The 15,560-nt window shown below is 45.6% G+C and overlaps 3 protein-coding genes across 3 annotated transcripts; all 3 read right to left on the bottom strand.

Annotated features, from left to right (window-relative positions):
* Nucleotides 1,408-6,913, bottom strand: LOC8069056 (spastin). The gene is made up of 13 exons (XM_002436361.2): nucleotides 6,448-6,913; nucleotides 6,256-6,353; nucleotides 5,855-5,883; nucleotides 5,183-5,423; nucleotides 5,014-5,109; nucleotides 4,815-4,930; nucleotides 4,657-4,737; nucleotides 3,709-3,832; nucleotides 2,977-3,026; nucleotides 2,379-2,469; nucleotides 2,230-2,265; nucleotides 2,054-2,154; nucleotides 1,408-1,863 (listed from the first exon to the last, which is right to left on the bottom strand). The coding sequence occupies exons 1-13, from the start codon at nucleotides 6,738-6,740 to the stop codon at nucleotides 1,747-1,749; spliced, it is 1,473 nt and encodes a 490-aa protein (XP_002436406.1). The 5' UTR covers nucleotides 6,741-6,913; the 3' UTR covers nucleotides 1,408-1,746.
* Nucleotides 7,720-8,486, bottom strand: LOC8069055 (pathogenesis-related protein PRMS). Its single transcript, XM_002436360.2, has one exon. The coding sequence runs from the start codon at nucleotides 8,404-8,406 to the stop codon at nucleotides 7,900-7,902; it is 507 nt and encodes a 168-aa protein (XP_002436405.1). The 5' UTR covers nucleotides 8,407-8,486; the 3' UTR covers nucleotides 7,720-7,899.
* On the bottom strand, nucleotides 10,627-13,929 carry LOC8068382 (putative endo-1,3(4)-beta-glucanase 2). The gene is given in 2 exon segments (XM_002436359.2): nucleotides 10,627-10,813; nucleotides 10,816-13,929. Coding segments are annotated over 2 exon segments (2,199 nt in total). The 5' UTR covers nucleotides 12,922-13,929; the 3' UTR covers nucleotides 10,627-10,720.

Here is a 15,560-nt window from a genome sequence, read left to right as displayed (position 1 = left end):
AGTATAACCAAATTTACATATGACACAATGCGTAGAAGTAGCAATTAGTTTCATAAGACTCCATTAGAGCATCTCTAAAAGATTAGCTAAAGAAACTAGCCAAATTTACTAATTTAACTACTCTCTAAAATAGATTTGACAAAAAGATATTAGAGCACTTCAACCGACTCTATAAAAGGATGGCTAGTAAGGTAGGCTATCTAAAAGTAGAGAGTGAATAAGGTGGGATGGAGAGTTTCTAATTTTCAAGAGTCATTTACAGAGTCTGTAGAAGACGTTTTTCTTTCAACAATAACAAAAGATACCTTTAGAAAATGATTTGGCTAATCTCATGCTCTCACCACACTACCGTGAACCATATTCTCAAAATCTCAAAACTTGGTAAATAGTAGACATCTTATTTGTAGATAGATTCAACTACTAATCAGTGCACAAATTACGTATGGTTAATGCCACATCATATAATTACTTGTGAACCATAGATAATTTTTTTTACAGTTATCATTCATATATTTACTTGTATGAATCATAGATAGGTCTTATACAATTATTATCCATACATGATAAAAGGAAAAAATACATTAAAGACAATATGCTGAAGAGGCTTAGCAGAGTCAAGAGTTTCAGCAGAGTTTCAGCAAACAGTGTTTCCGATCATGTCTTATTAGCATGCCTGTGCTAGAGCCGGAGCCATTTTGTCAGCTCCTCTATTGCCTGTGCTAGAGCCGAAGCCATTTTTTGGTCGGCTACAGTAATCCACACGACCACACAGTGCCTAAACTGGGAGCCAGAGCCGGAGCGTGCAGAAGCACAAATAAACGGGGCCTAAATTTAGTCCAGCGATCCAAACATGCTTCTATGCAGCCAGCACCATGCCAGCACAGCGCTGGGAGAGATTCACCGACATTGTTTTCGCACATTTTTTGCTGTAAAAAACTCTGATGAGCAAGCGCTAAGCCATGGAGCATGAACAATCACAGCTCCGATTGGCGGCGAGCCTGCCCTGCCCTGCCCTGCCCTGCCCTGATGAATCCACCGATCACACCACTCGAGCACTCACCAATGCACCGAGCCAACAAGTGCCGGCACGGCATGTGTGTAGCAGCAGCAGATCGCAGGAAGAAAAGAACATTGACCCACATGCCACACTGCAAAATACTGTACCGTACGGTGAGTCCGTTTGCTTGTTTGCTTATCTTATATTTTTTTTAGTGTTTTTCTTTCACAATAAATTAACAAACATTATTTTAGTTATAACCTTTTAGACGAGCGACAGGCTACAAGGTACACGGCGAACGTCGGCACATGCGCCCGTGCCGTCGCAGCTACTGCCCGTGGGATCGGATCCGGCACGTTGCATTGCCGCAGCGGCACCACCAAAAAGGCAAAAACTTGTTAATATATATATATATATATATATATATATGTCATTAAGCCTTTTTTTTTCTGTTTGTCTTTTTACACAATGACGATGGCACTTCGATTTCGCCCTCTACGGTCAAAGTAGCTCATCGACTAATAACACACACGAGGTTTTTTTTAAAAATAACTTGGGCAGCAGCATTTCAATGGCTCTACTTTATAGGGACTGTTCCCAGCAATATACCTTCAGCTTCTGTGTTCCCAACAAGGACGGCATCAATGGGCGTGTGTGTGTGACCTCTTGTGTTGCGGAAGACATAAATCATGTACAGATGGAAATAGGGCCGCTTCACCATCATAATCATCAGGCAGCATGCATAGCCGTCAGCTCGAACCGAATTCCTCGTTCCATTTCTCCAGCTCGTCCCATTTGCTCTTCTGCAAGCTTGGTCTAATCACCGTCATTGCGTTCTTGAAATCCTCGTACCTCAAAGGTCGCAACTGAAGATATAAGGTTAGAAACGGGGTTAACTGCTCTGCATACCAGACATTCCCAAGTTTTACTGGGCAATAACTGCTTAGGCTATGTTATCTGTATAAAGATACCTTACAAGACTGTTTGAGCTGGTATTTTAACATTGACAAAATTCAGAACAAATGAATCTAAATTCAAATTGTTTTAAAAACATACCTGATTTGCTTTAATAGTAAGAATATTCTGTGGACCGAGCTCTCTTATTGGCATCATTGCAGCTTCTTCGCACAAGGCTCTCAGATCACTTCCAGAATATCCTACAAACAGGACTATCAGGGACCACATAGCCCATGTTTTCAAAACAACCATATACTAACTAGAATATACAATACCTTCAGTCTCCACAGCAAGTCTTTCGAAATCATAGTCTGTCAGGAACCAGTTCCAGGTTAGCTACTGTGCCAAACATTAAAAAAAAACAGTGCTACACATACAATCACCACGATCAAGTAGTTCTCAAGAGAAACATTGGAGCACTTACTCGACAATTTGAATGCTTGTCCTCTGAGCTGATTTTTCAGAAGTAGCTTCCGTACATTTGGATCAGGTAGTGGCACATATATTCTTTTTACCTGTTTATTGGATAACAAAAACAGTGACATTCAATATCTAGAAAAACAAGACAGCAAAGTCTGGTACTAATTTGAAAATAAGTGCATAGCACTTCAACAATGATCCTAAGGCCCAACTCCTAACTCACTCACTGACAAAGAATAATGATACAACAAAATCACATGCCGCGCCATCAATCATGCTTTATAGTAGCAATCTACTTTACTAAAAGACAAACACAAGTTGCTACTGTAACTAGTTCAAACTGTTGTTTTTCCGTTCTCAATTCCAGAAATTCTCTCTCACAGCTATAATCCGCAATAGAGATTGAGCCACGAGTATCTCAGGAATCAGCGTTTTTCGTTCTCAATTCCAGAAATTCTCTCTCACAGCTATAATCCGCAATAGAGATTGAGCCACGAGTATCTCAGGAATCAGCTGTAAAAGCTTCCATGTTGCACAAACTCTGTACCCAACAAAAAACAGTACCACACCACATATATGTTAGAACTTAGAATAGATCTTACCAGTCTTCGAAGAACAGCGTCATCCAACTCTTGAGGTTTATTAGTAGCCCCTGGACAGAGAATTGGCAAGAAAAGATGATTCAGCGTTAAAAAATAAAAAACACCTGCAATCCTGTATACAGACATTGTCATGTCAAATACATAGGATCCATACACATAGTGCACACCGCTAATCTAGAGTTGTCTTCTATAAAAGCAGCCACTATATAAAGATGACAAAAATAAAAGTCATATTTTGGTAATGCAAAGAACAACCATTAGTTTCCAGGCTCCTTTTTCTTTACTATTCATGGGAAAATGTGGCCACTAAAAGCTGTGAGAAGGTAAAGTGGAATATTAATTAGACTAATTTAGTGATGACAGCTCCTGCCCTACAAGGCTGAAAACTGTTTCAGAAATGACGGAGCACGGAACTGACACCCCAAGAAGCAAAAATACAGAGAAAATTCCATGTCCTAGCCAAGGTTACTTAAGTAATGGAAACCAAATACTAGGAGTTGAAGTAAGGGTCGTTTACATTGAAATCGAAGTGACTGCCAAATACTGGATATCAAATCCAAAACAGCAGAACTAAAGCAAATAAATATTTTAGTATGCGGTTCCAGGACTCCCTAGTTATAACTTAAAATTGCACATGTAATATGTATCATATTACAATTGCACATGTAAGATGTAGCTAGATCCAAACATAGAGTAAAAGCTAAACAACTAGAGGAAGATGAAGACGCTAACCTATAACAATTACTAAATCATCTGGGTTTGAGGACACCCCATCAAACTGGATAAGGAATTCAGATTTCAGTCGCCTGCTAGAGTCATTCTCATTAGCCAACCTTGTAGACATGACACTATCAATCTGCAAATAAAAACCAGCCACCATAAAGAAGGCTCAGCCTCCAATATTACAAGAAAACAACTAAAATATGATAAATATATAAAATCACCTAAGTAGTGCAGTTCAATACTGTAAGAATATCACATTGCAACTGAACTAACAGAAAATACAGAGTTACAGGACAACCAAAAGCAGTGAAATACATAAATCTAAGGGCAGAATGCAATGTTTAATGGAATATTTCAATGATACTTTGTAAGAATAATTGTCCTGAGTAGGTACCGTTTAATTGTCCTGAGTAGCCACAAGTATCTCATAAATCTAAGGGCATTTGAAATTATTCCATTAAACATTGCAGCAACAGAGGAAGAGGAACGGTACCTAGCTGATACCATGTAAGAATAATTGTCCTGAGTTTCCACTCATTAGCAAGTGGTTTTATAATTACAGGATACAACAACACATCACAACTATTCATATGCTAAGTGTTGTTCACATTCTAGATGACTCTTCATGCGCTAAGCTATTCATATTCTAATACACTGTTTTGTGGAGAACATACAGAAAACAAGTGGATGGAAATTATATCTTTTCCATGCCTAATAATTTTACCTTTTCAAATGATCAAACCTTTCTGTTTTTAATAATACATCACCATTCTAAGTTTCTAACAAGGAGTACTTTAAATCACGCAAAAGGTTCCATCAATAAAAAAATTCTAAAGAAAACAGAAGCAAAGCAAACCTGAATAGAAATACAGAATTTTATCACGTAAGTTTCAGAAAGAATATAAATCAAGAAGGTCACTACAAATGATTACTGTACAAAGAGCATGCAACACGAACCTCGTCCATAAAAATAACGGATGGTTGTCTATCAATTGCAACCATGAAAAGTGTCCTGACAAGTTTTTCAGCTTCTCCTACCTGTTCTCCAATGAAACACGAATTAATTTAGACTATTCACAACGAAAATTGTCATAAAGGAAAGGATAAGCACATACCCACTTTGATGTCAATGAAGAAGCCGAAACATTAAAAAATGTTGCTTCAGATTCTGATGCAACAGCTTTGGCAAGCATTGTTTTTCCATTCCCAGGTGGACCAAAGAGAAGCAAACCTAAAAGATGATGTGAATTTTAATCAGATCTTCCTATTAACAGAACAAGTGTGCAAAACAGGACAGTTTCAGAATGCTCTTACCCCTAGCAGGTCTCCTAAGTCCGGTGAACAAATCCCTTCGTTTAGTAGGCAAAATAACCATTTCCATGAGTGCTTGCTTTGCCTTGTCAAGACCAGCTACAAATCAAACGTCTGATCAAGGATACTGTAACAAATGTTTTAGTGGACTATAGAGGACTCAGCAGCATACCAACGTCATCCCATTTAACAGCAGGGCTTCTGTCCACAATTGTTGTATTAATCATTTCAACAAGCTTGTCATCATAGCTTCCACCAGCCTTTTGAACAGGTCTGGAAGCTCCACTTCCTATCTTCTGATGTCCAGATGCTTGGCCACCTCTGTTGAAGGTAGGACTATTTTGCAAAGGAGATCTTTGGATGCTATTTGGCGCTGTTCTTGCAGTCCTACCGATAGGATTGCTTGCAGCAACCTACAATAACGATACTTAATTTTTATAATGTTTGATATTTTGACATCAAAACTGAAAAATTTATACCACAGGAGCACAAGAGGGTGGCTCCCCGACCACCCCCAACAACAACATAGCTTAACAAGTAGTCCGTTGCACTATTTCAACATATCACCAAAGCTAGTCAGGCAAGGAGGAAAAGTCTGCCTAGAATATAGTCCTGTTTTTTTTTTTTTGAGGAAACGGCAGGGAAGCCCCCTACCAATAATATAGTCCTGTTTTAGTTTCACTAAAAAAACTAGGTACATTATATCACATTATACAAAGCATATATGCCAAACAACCAAGATGAAGACATCAAAATTCAGAAGGTAACAAATATTTAAGCTATGAAACAAAAGTTTGATACAAGATAACACACCCACATGCAGCTAGAAGTCCAGAAACTGTACCTTCTTAGGCACTACTGCAGTAGTGGCCCCTGAAAAATCAGAGAAGATAACACAATTAAGTCCCAAGGAAGTACAGTAATAGACAGCCAGGAAAAAATCAATATGTTGAAACAAAGTAAGATTTGAAGCCCTCACTCAACAACACAGCTGACTAATAATCTTTTTTTTTTTTGGTGCAAGAAAGCTGACTAATGATCAAATAACAAAATATGGAACTTTTGAACAGCTCACTGAAGTGAATGTCTAGATGATAGCACATATTTTCAAGCAGAAAACAGAGTGAACAATGGCTGTAGGGCAGATTATCCTAGATGCAAAGCGCACATAGCTGATCACACTTCGTGAACTTTGCAGTGGCTTATCATAGTGGAACTGAATTGACAAGAAAAAGGAGTGCACACCTTCACCACTTCTCCGACCAAGCACTCTGAGCCGCTCCTCGACCTGCGCCTGCCACTTGGCGATCTTCTCTTGGTACACCCTGACCTGCCCCCTCTCGCTGCAAGCTCCACAGGGCACCATCACTAGTCAGACACCAAACATTCCAGAAGCCCCAATCCGCGATGGAGACGAGAAAGTGAACGCGGGCGCACCTGGAGGAGACGGCGTCGGGGACGCGCGCGGCCTTGGCCTCGAGCATGACGCGCATCGCGTTGCGGTAGTGCGCGGTGGCCTCGTCCGGGAGGCCCCACTCCTCGGCGCGCACGGCCTTGTCGATCTCCTCCTTGGCGAGGTCGAAGTAGCCCCTGAGCTTCACCGCCACGCGCTCCCCCACCACAGCCGCCGGCGACGGCGCCGCCCCCGCCGCGTCCATGGGCGCCGCCTCGCCCCACGACGAGAAGAGCAGCGAGGAGAAGGAGTCGGCTAGCGAGCGGAGGAAGCTCATGCGCTGGTGACGACCGCTAGGGAGTCGGTGGAGGCTGGGAGCATCGGGATTCGAGATTGGCTGGGGGCTAGGGGGGTTGTGAAATTTGGGAGAATTTTGGTGGTTTTTTTCGTCCGCGGTTTGATCGAGTTGGGGAGAGGTTTGCGTGGGCGATCGGGTTGTTGGGGAAAAGTCGTGCGCCCGCGGCAAGAGACCGCAAGGCAGGCGCATGCGTTGTTGGGCTTGTGGCTTGATGGGCCAGGACTAGAGATTTTCTTGGGCTGGACAGGCCTAGATTTTTGGGTTTGTTTGATTCGTACCAACGTAGACCACAAACTCTATCGAGGGCTTTTGGTCTCTCTTGCTAAATTTTAGTTAGCTAAAACTATTTTAGTTAGTGATTAGTGAGATCATCTATACAAGGAAAGTTATGTTTTAATTAATTTTATCACATTTAAAATTCGAATTGTTCAACAACCTTGGATGGAGAAATGATCAAAACGAGAGTTGTAGATCTTAAAAAGTTATAAAACTATGTAGTTGACAACTTTTTTATTTAAATCCATTTAGATTATAAATACTCATTTCAAAACTAAATCGATATAAAATGGGGAGGACGAATATCCCAAATGTACAAGTGTCTTTATAGGTGAAGTGGTTAGGAAAATAGTGAATGAGCACGAAGCCCGAGGTCATGGGTTCAAGTGTCGCCGACCACATAGCGAGCACTTTTCGCGTGAAAAATCACATAACTTGTAACTTAAATATGCCGCTTTGATTGAGAATCGATTAATAGAGGCGGTTTTTTAAGCCAAACACTAATATAAATAGATTTACACCGACAGTTCTCTAATAAACGCGGGTGAATATCTCAATTTTTATTAGCCTTTGGGGATATTGGGGATAACAAGAAATGGCAGTGAAAATGCCAAAAGCATGTAGAAAGCATCTTTGTACCAGTGGTAGGTACGACTGGTATAGGAAGAACCAAGCAAACAACTTGTAAATAACGGACCTCTTTATTAATTGATGACTACTACGTACATATAGATATTCCACTCAGAGATGGCCTTTTTATTTACTAATAAAATCTTATTCATATGCGGAAAGTCATGCGCGGTGCATGCATGCACACGGACGTACGTGTCTGTGTAAGCCGTCGATCACAATATATAATCGATCAGTAGGGCTTGTGTCCCACGATGTTGCCGCGGGGCTCGTAGTTGCAGATGATGAAGACGCCGCGGTTGTCGCGGCAGACGACGCGCGCGCAGCCGATGCTAGTGCTGGCGCGCCACACCACCTGCGTGTAGTGGCCGCACACCTTGCCGGCGGCGCAGCTGTTGGTGGCGTAGCTGTACCACTGCTTCTCGTCCACCCACGACCGCACCGCGTCCGCCGCCTTCCAGTCGGCGCCGGCGGAGCCCCAGAAGATGTTCTCCCCATACGGCCCGCCGGAGTGCTGCAGGCGGCAGTCGCCGGCCCGCTTCGCGGCGTAGCTCTCCGCGAACTGCTGCAGCTTCGTGCTCCAGGTCACCGGGCCAACGCCGACGGCGGCACGGGCGTTGTTGTGGGGAGTCAGGTAGTTTTGGGGCGAGTTCTGAGCGTAGGAAGGCTGCACGACGGTGGCGGCAGCCATGGCCAAGGACACGAGCAAGACAGCGACGAGCTTGTTGGATGGCTCCATAGTAGTAGAAGCTGCGACCTAGCTAGAGGCAGCAGGGAGATGATCGACCCTGTGTATGTGTGTGTGTTTTGTGCAAGATACTGTATATTGCAAGTATGTGGGGGTACGGTATTTATAGTGGGAGAAGCATGTGAATTTTCTCTGGTTTGCTTGGAAAAATACTCCTATTGCACTGCACGCGTACCTAAATGGTGGCCGGCATGCCCAATTTTTTCTACGTACGAATTCAAGGGGGCATAGAATTCCACGAACAGAGGCGGACGTGCATAGCGTTGAGGCATGCACTTTGATTCTGTTACATGGATTGTACAAATCAAAGGACCTCTTGGAATAATGGTCAAGTCATGCATGCTAGCTGTCTAGTCTAGAACGTAGTAAAAGCTAGCTAGACGTACAGGATGCATGCCTATCTATTTCTGTTATGATCGTCACGCAAAGTTTAGACTTGCGACATTTAGGCTTCATTCGATGTATTTTTTTTCCAACAGTATTTTTCTATTATAATAAATTAGCGAATAATATTTTTAACTATGATTTTCTATACAAACGAACATGCTCTTATTTCCCCTATTCGGTCGTGTGGACGATAGATGTGTGCGACCGTATGTCCAGTTGTTTGTAACTCTCTTCGTGGACCTGTACGCGCAGCTGCTCTAAAAATACACTCCTCCCATCCTACCTTCTAAAAATAAATTATAACTACAATAAAAATACACCACTAAAGTCTTGTTTAGATACGCATATACTTATCTTCAGGGGCGGATCTAGACCATCAGGAGGGGGGGGGGGGCTAATTAGTAAAATATTGCTTGGGCTGGTTAAGCTATCTTAGGCTAAATGTTGGAGATTTTATAGGCTTCAAAGACTTGTTCATATGAAATTTAGGCTACACTACACCTCGGGCTACAGCTCTCCTAGTCCGGTGCCTGGATTCGCCCTTGTTTATCTTAATCCATATATGGTGAAGTGGATATTAAAGTGGAATTAAACTAAGTTTCAATATTCCAATACACTCAAAAACATGTGGATTGAAATAGATAAGCTCTAAAGGATTTGAACATCCGGCTAGGTCCTGTATGCGGAGGTGCTCTAAAAATACTCCTCCGGTCTTGCCTTCTAAAAATAAATTTAATTATAACAAAAATACACTACTAAAGGATTCCAACAAAAAATGACCACATGTATCCTCAGACCTCAGGGCATAGAACCAACCTATTCCCCGTTAAGCAACCAACTGCCAGGATGGTTCAAGATCCATATGGGATGGCTCCTTTTATGTTGCAATGTGGTGAAGGTGGTGTTGGGGTTATTGTTAATTAGATTATACTTTTGCTATCCAAGAAGCAAAAGAGTACACCCACATGCTGCTACTGTGGAAGATAGCCTAGGTTAAGAGGTAGTGCAACGACGTTGCAAATGAATTAGCCTGTGGAAGATAGTTTTATGGTTTATGGTATGTGTGCCACAGTAGTTTTAAGTCGAGTTGCCATATAGGAGTAAGTTGATGTAAATCTATTTTGCTTTTATTTTTCCTCGTCTAATAAAAATACGACAAAGCTCTTGCCGCCTTTTTAAAATAAAAATAGCATCACTAGTTAGACAAAATGCACATACATCGACTTGGTTAGGTTGGATGCCTGAATACGTGTTCATGGCCTAATCCAAATGGATTAAGTCTCCTCATTGTCTAGTTAACAAAGCTCCATCTTAATCCGCGAAAAGAATGACAATAAAGGGAATTTATATTTTCTGAATGCACCTCTCCAATGTTTCAGGTCCTTGAATTTTATGGTGATTTCAAGCAACAATCTTGTACAACCAACTAGCACAAGTAAATTGTTATTTTTATGATTTGTTATTTTATCCTTGTATCATAACATATCATTTTTTTTATCCTTGTCTGACTATAGAAATAATTATGAATTGTTAATTATTTTTGTGCCCACATGGATCAGGTTTTGTCGTGGTTTTGTCTAACAAGTTTTTTTTATTCTCGTATCCCAAAAATTGCAGGTTATGCCTAAATAAATTACAACGAACTAAACCTACAATTTTAGAATAAAATATATGCACTAATCGTCACCCGAAAGGAAGCTAAAATTCAGAATTTTAGCAAATCCCTTTTGAATGACATGTAAGAAAAGTCTGTAGAATTTGATGGCATATAACATGCAAAAAATGCCCATAGATTTTGGTGACATATAAAGGTTTTCTCGTAACTTCTCAACTCCACACTCTCTCCATTGAAAGCCGAGATCACCCTGTTCCACAAACTGTCACGAACGGTCACTCGCGTTGGCCACCACTGTCACTGTCAGTGGCAGTACCAGCAGCAGCCGCCGAACCCGAACCCGAACCCGAACCCGAACCCGAACCCGGCGTCCCCGTCCCCGACGACGCTGCGGCGGGCGCGCGGCTGTGCAGCCACCACAGCAGGTTGGTCAGCGAGTTGCCATTATCATGCGCGGTGAGCGCGCGGATCTTGGCGAGCGCCGCCTCCGTGTCGTAGATCCCCTCCAGCGCGTACACGAAGCCCTTCCACCACTCGCCGACGCCGTCCCTGGCCAGCGCCGGGAGCGTCCACTCCACCAGCTCCCTGACGAACGCCACGTCCGGGAACAGCGCCTCGCTGACGGGCAGCAGCGGCAGCAGCTGGATCCCGAGCCGGCACTCCTTCCACTCCGCCGGCGCGAACCACAGCACGCTGTCGCGCTTGTTCGCCCACAGCACCCCGACGACGCGGTTGCTCCCGCTGAAGTCCTCCTCGTACATGCCGTCCCCGTCCCGGACGTGCCACCACGTCTGCGCCGCCAGCATCTCCAGCGCCGCCATCGTCGCGCCCAGGGAGGCGAGCCGCGCGTCCCCGTAGCTGAGCCCCACCAGCGCCGCCGAGTAGTAGGCGTTCACGGCCTCGCTGGTGCTCTCCTGGTTCCGCCCGTCGGGGATCGCCGCCAGCCCCCCCGCCCACGAGTGCAGCGTCCAGAGGTCGAACATCCGCAGCCGCGTGAAGAAGCAGCCGCCGCCGGCGGCGGCGGCGGACTTGTCGCACGACACCGTCATGAAGTCGGCCACCATGGCGTAGGCCTGCGTCGCGTACTGGCGGCCCCAGCTCGGGTCCAACCTCGCCAGCACCGCGATGGCGTACAGGAAGTAGCCGAGGTGGTAGTGGTGGTCGTTGTAGATGCCGAACCCGAAGTCGGCGCCGGAGTCGGTGAGCCCCTGCAGCGTCACAAGCCCGCCCCACGTGGCGTCGTACAGGAAGCCGTTCCCCTGGAAGCTGCCGTCCAGCCACGGCGTGACGGTGGCCGCCAGGAACTCCCGCACCGCCGGGACCACGTCGGCGCACCCGACCTCCTCCGCGATCACCGCCAGTCGCGCCGCCCGCGCGACCGCCTTCCCGTAGAAGTAGGACGAGGTGGTGGTGACCGCGGCGGGCGCGAGCGCTCCAACGTCGGCGCGCAGCGCGGCCACCACCTCGGCCACGCCGTCCGCACTGACGCCGCGGGTGGAGTGCCACGTCGGGAGCACCGGGTCGGCGCGCAGCGCCCAGGAGTTTCCGACGACGCCGACCATGTCGCCGTCGATGCTACGGTACCGGAAGCCGTCGAGAACCCGCACGGCACGGTTCTCGTCGTCGTCGTCGTTGGCGGCGGCGGCGAGTGCGAGTAGGCGGAGGTGGAGCGGGTGCGCGAGCATCAGCAGCTCCCCGTGCCCCTCCTTGCGCCAGGAGTAGTCGACGGAGAAGGGCCGGTCGTTCGGGTTCAGCGTGGCGTGCCCGGCGGTCGGGTAGCAGCGGCTGTAGCGGTCGAGGACCGGCTCCATGGACGCGTCCGGGAGGTAGGCGACCCGGATGGCGCCGGCGAAGGCGGGCGCCGAGAGCTGCGTTGCGGTGGCCTGCGTGAGGTGGATCGGAGCCGAGGCGTAGAGGAGGAAGGTCTGGCCGCTGTCCATCCGGAGGCGCCACTTGGTGCCGGAGGAGCCGTGGTGGCAGTGGCAGGAGGTCGCGCCGACCTCGACGAAGGCGTGGACGGACGCGACGGAGATGTCGATCGGGCCGGCGGCGGTGGTGGCGAGGGTGACGTAGGGGCAGCCGCGGACGAGGTGCGCGCGGAGGGACGGGGACACGTCGAGCGTGACGGAGAGGTCATCGAAGGCCGACACGACGTGGCGCTGCGCGGTCCCGGTCCCGGCGCCTGCGGAGGCGTCGGAGACGGTGAGGTCGGCGACGAACGCCTGGGTGATGGATGACGCCGAGTGGATCCGCGACGGGTAGCAGACGTCGAGCGCGCCGGCGCCGGGGGAGCGGATGGAGTACGGGTGGATGTACTCCGGCATGTCCCCGTCCTTGAGCACGAAGTTCTGGAAGAAGGAGTTGGTGGGCAGCGGCGCGGCCAGGAGCGCCGGCGCGAAGAAGCGGGACGGGTCCGGCACCACCGTGGACGTGGCGCGCGGGAACACGGGGCCGTCTTGGACCTGGAGCGGCGCGCCCGGGCGGTGGCTGCCGTGGTGCGGCATGGTGGGAAGCCGGGAGGGGATGGCCTGGGCCGGGAGATAGCGCGCGAACGGGGTGGCTGGCCCAGCTTCTTGGAATCTTCGGCCACTACCGCATCTCGGCTGCAGCTGCTTTTATACTGGTATACTGTGCGTGTGATGATGGTTGGGCCGGGCTGGGCTTTGTATGGGCCAGCGTGTCATCGACACTATTTCAAACAAATAGATCGATTTCAAAATCTTGGCAATGGTAGCTAGTTATCGATGGATGGATATGTTGAGTACAGTTATTGCATCTGCATGGTTTGAAAAGTCATAGCTGAAATTACTGATCATGACTAAAATTACTGTTGGTTGTACTTATAAAGTACGGCTAATAAAAAAAGTGAACCGACTCGTAAGGGCCACGAGACTGAGAGCGCCGACGACACCAAGGCCGCAAGCACGACGAAGGACAGATCGAGATGGTTAGCGGCTAAGCGTCGAAGGATTAATTGTACAATATATTTTTTTCTTAGCACGGTGATGATTGTAGTGGTGGCAATTATGATTAGTTGAGTAGAAGCAAGTAAAGAGGGAGGCCGGGAGGGAGACGTGCGAGGATGAAGAGAGCACGGATCGGGTAAAAGGGTTGCCGTGGCGGCGAATGCTTGCCCTTAGCGGCAGAGCGAAGCGAAGACGACCGGCAACGGCAATGCCGCAAGGGGGGCCGTCGGCCGTCGGTGCTCGTTGCTTGCTTGGTTCCGGGGCGCCACTCACGAGCCCACGACGATTTGTCTTTGGTTGGACGCGGCCGCAAGGAAGAAATAACCCGTCACGTACCACCCCACGTTGCTGCTCTGCTTGTTATTTTAGAGGAAAATTAAAAGCAACCTACTGGAAATGCATGAGTGAGGGAATATATATATTCTGATTCTGATGATTCACAGAACCTCCAACATTCGCTGCCGCTACCAAGACCAAGACTATTAGGCCTTGTTTAGTTCCCAAAAATTTTACAAAATTTTTCAGATTATCTATCACATCGAATATTTAAACGTATACATTGAGTATTAAATATAGATGAAAATAAAAACTAATTACATAGTTTAGTCGGAATTGACGAGACGAATCTTTTAAGTCTAGTTAGTCCATAATTAGACAATATTTATCGAATACAAACGAAAGTACTACTGTTCCTATTTTGTAAAATTTTTCGAAAGTAAACAAGGCCTTAATCGAAACAATCTCTGACACACATTTGGCATACATCATACATGAAGAGGAAACGCTAGAAACGTGTTCTTGTGAACAGCGTAATAATCATAGAGTAATATTTTTTTATTTATCATATCATCTGGACTGTAATATTTAACATATGGTAAGTCATAACATGCTTGTCGTTAGTACCAACTATGATGGCAAGCCACCAAATGAACAAGCAAACATATAGACATTTGCTGGATTGAGATACCATATACCAGTTCTCTGAACAAGCAAACAAACATAATGATTAACTTGAAGCGGAGTTACAGAGTTCTACGAACTAAGCTTGATCTGAAAATTGAGTACCTTGAACATGGTCATCAACAGCATGTGCTTAAGAAAACTAAAAGAAACTCGACTTCGTAATTTTGCTTATTTCTGCCTGTTTAGTTACAAGTTCTACCCTTTTGATTCCAACACAACTCACTGCAATGCAATTTTCCTCAGGACTTTTGATGAAAACAACTATGGATTCAATCTTCAAAGTGGGATTTGGTTTGGAGCTCAACACAGTATTTGGTTAGATGAATCTAGCATTCGATTCAGTGAGGACTTTGATGAGGCAAACTCTCTTGTTTACCACCGATATCGGTATATTCTGCCAACTGAAACGGCTACTTAATGTCTATATGTTTGCCAAACTAAAGAGGAGCATTCAGATCATTGACAACTTTGTAATGCATTTGATCCATAAAAAGAGAGAGCAGTTGAAGAATGAACATGACTGTAAGAAACTGCATCTATCCATTCCGTACTATAGTCTTATATCATGAACAGGCAAACATCATCAGATTTGCAAATAATATAGTACAAGATAGAAAATATAGTTGGTAATTTGTTTTTCTTCTTCTTTTGGTGTGGTGTGTTTGTGTGTGTGTGTGGGGGGGGGGGGGATGTCTAATCTGTATCATGTGTCCTTGAAAATTTTGGAACAAGTTGTGGATTTGCTCATGTAGAATAGTAGATTTTCTCAAAGTAAACAATATACCACACTGTTTTACTTGTAATTACATTTTCCTTTTGACACATGCAGAAAGCCAGAGAGGATATACTATCAAGATTCATATTAGAAAGCGAGAGTGATCCTGAAACAATGAATGAACATTACCTGCATGACATAGTCCTCAACTTCCTAATTGCTGGCAAAGACAGCACAGCAAAACAGTGCTACCTATAGTGCAGAACCCCATAGTGCAGGATAAGGTTGCCCACAAAATCATTGAGTTACTTGAGTGGGCCAAGGAAGATGATAACATTGAAAATTTTGCTGCAAGATTGACTGATAGTGCCATTGAAAAAAAATGCACTATCTCCATGCTGCAATCTCCGAGACACTCCGTCTGTATTCTGCTGTTCCAGTGGTATGAATAATTTCATGAGCCTTATTCATGTCATTCTGCGGAAAGTAGAGCCCAACT

This window comes from Sorghum bicolor, chromosome 10, assembly GCF_000003195.3.
Source record: "Sorghum bicolor cultivar BTx623 chromosome 10, Sorghum_bicolor_NCBIv3, whole genome shotgun sequence".
Taxonomy (NCBI): Eukaryota; Viridiplantae; Streptophyta; class Magnoliopsida; order Poales; family Poaceae; genus Sorghum; species Sorghum bicolor.
This window is presented reverse-complemented; position numbering and strand designations above follow the sequence as displayed.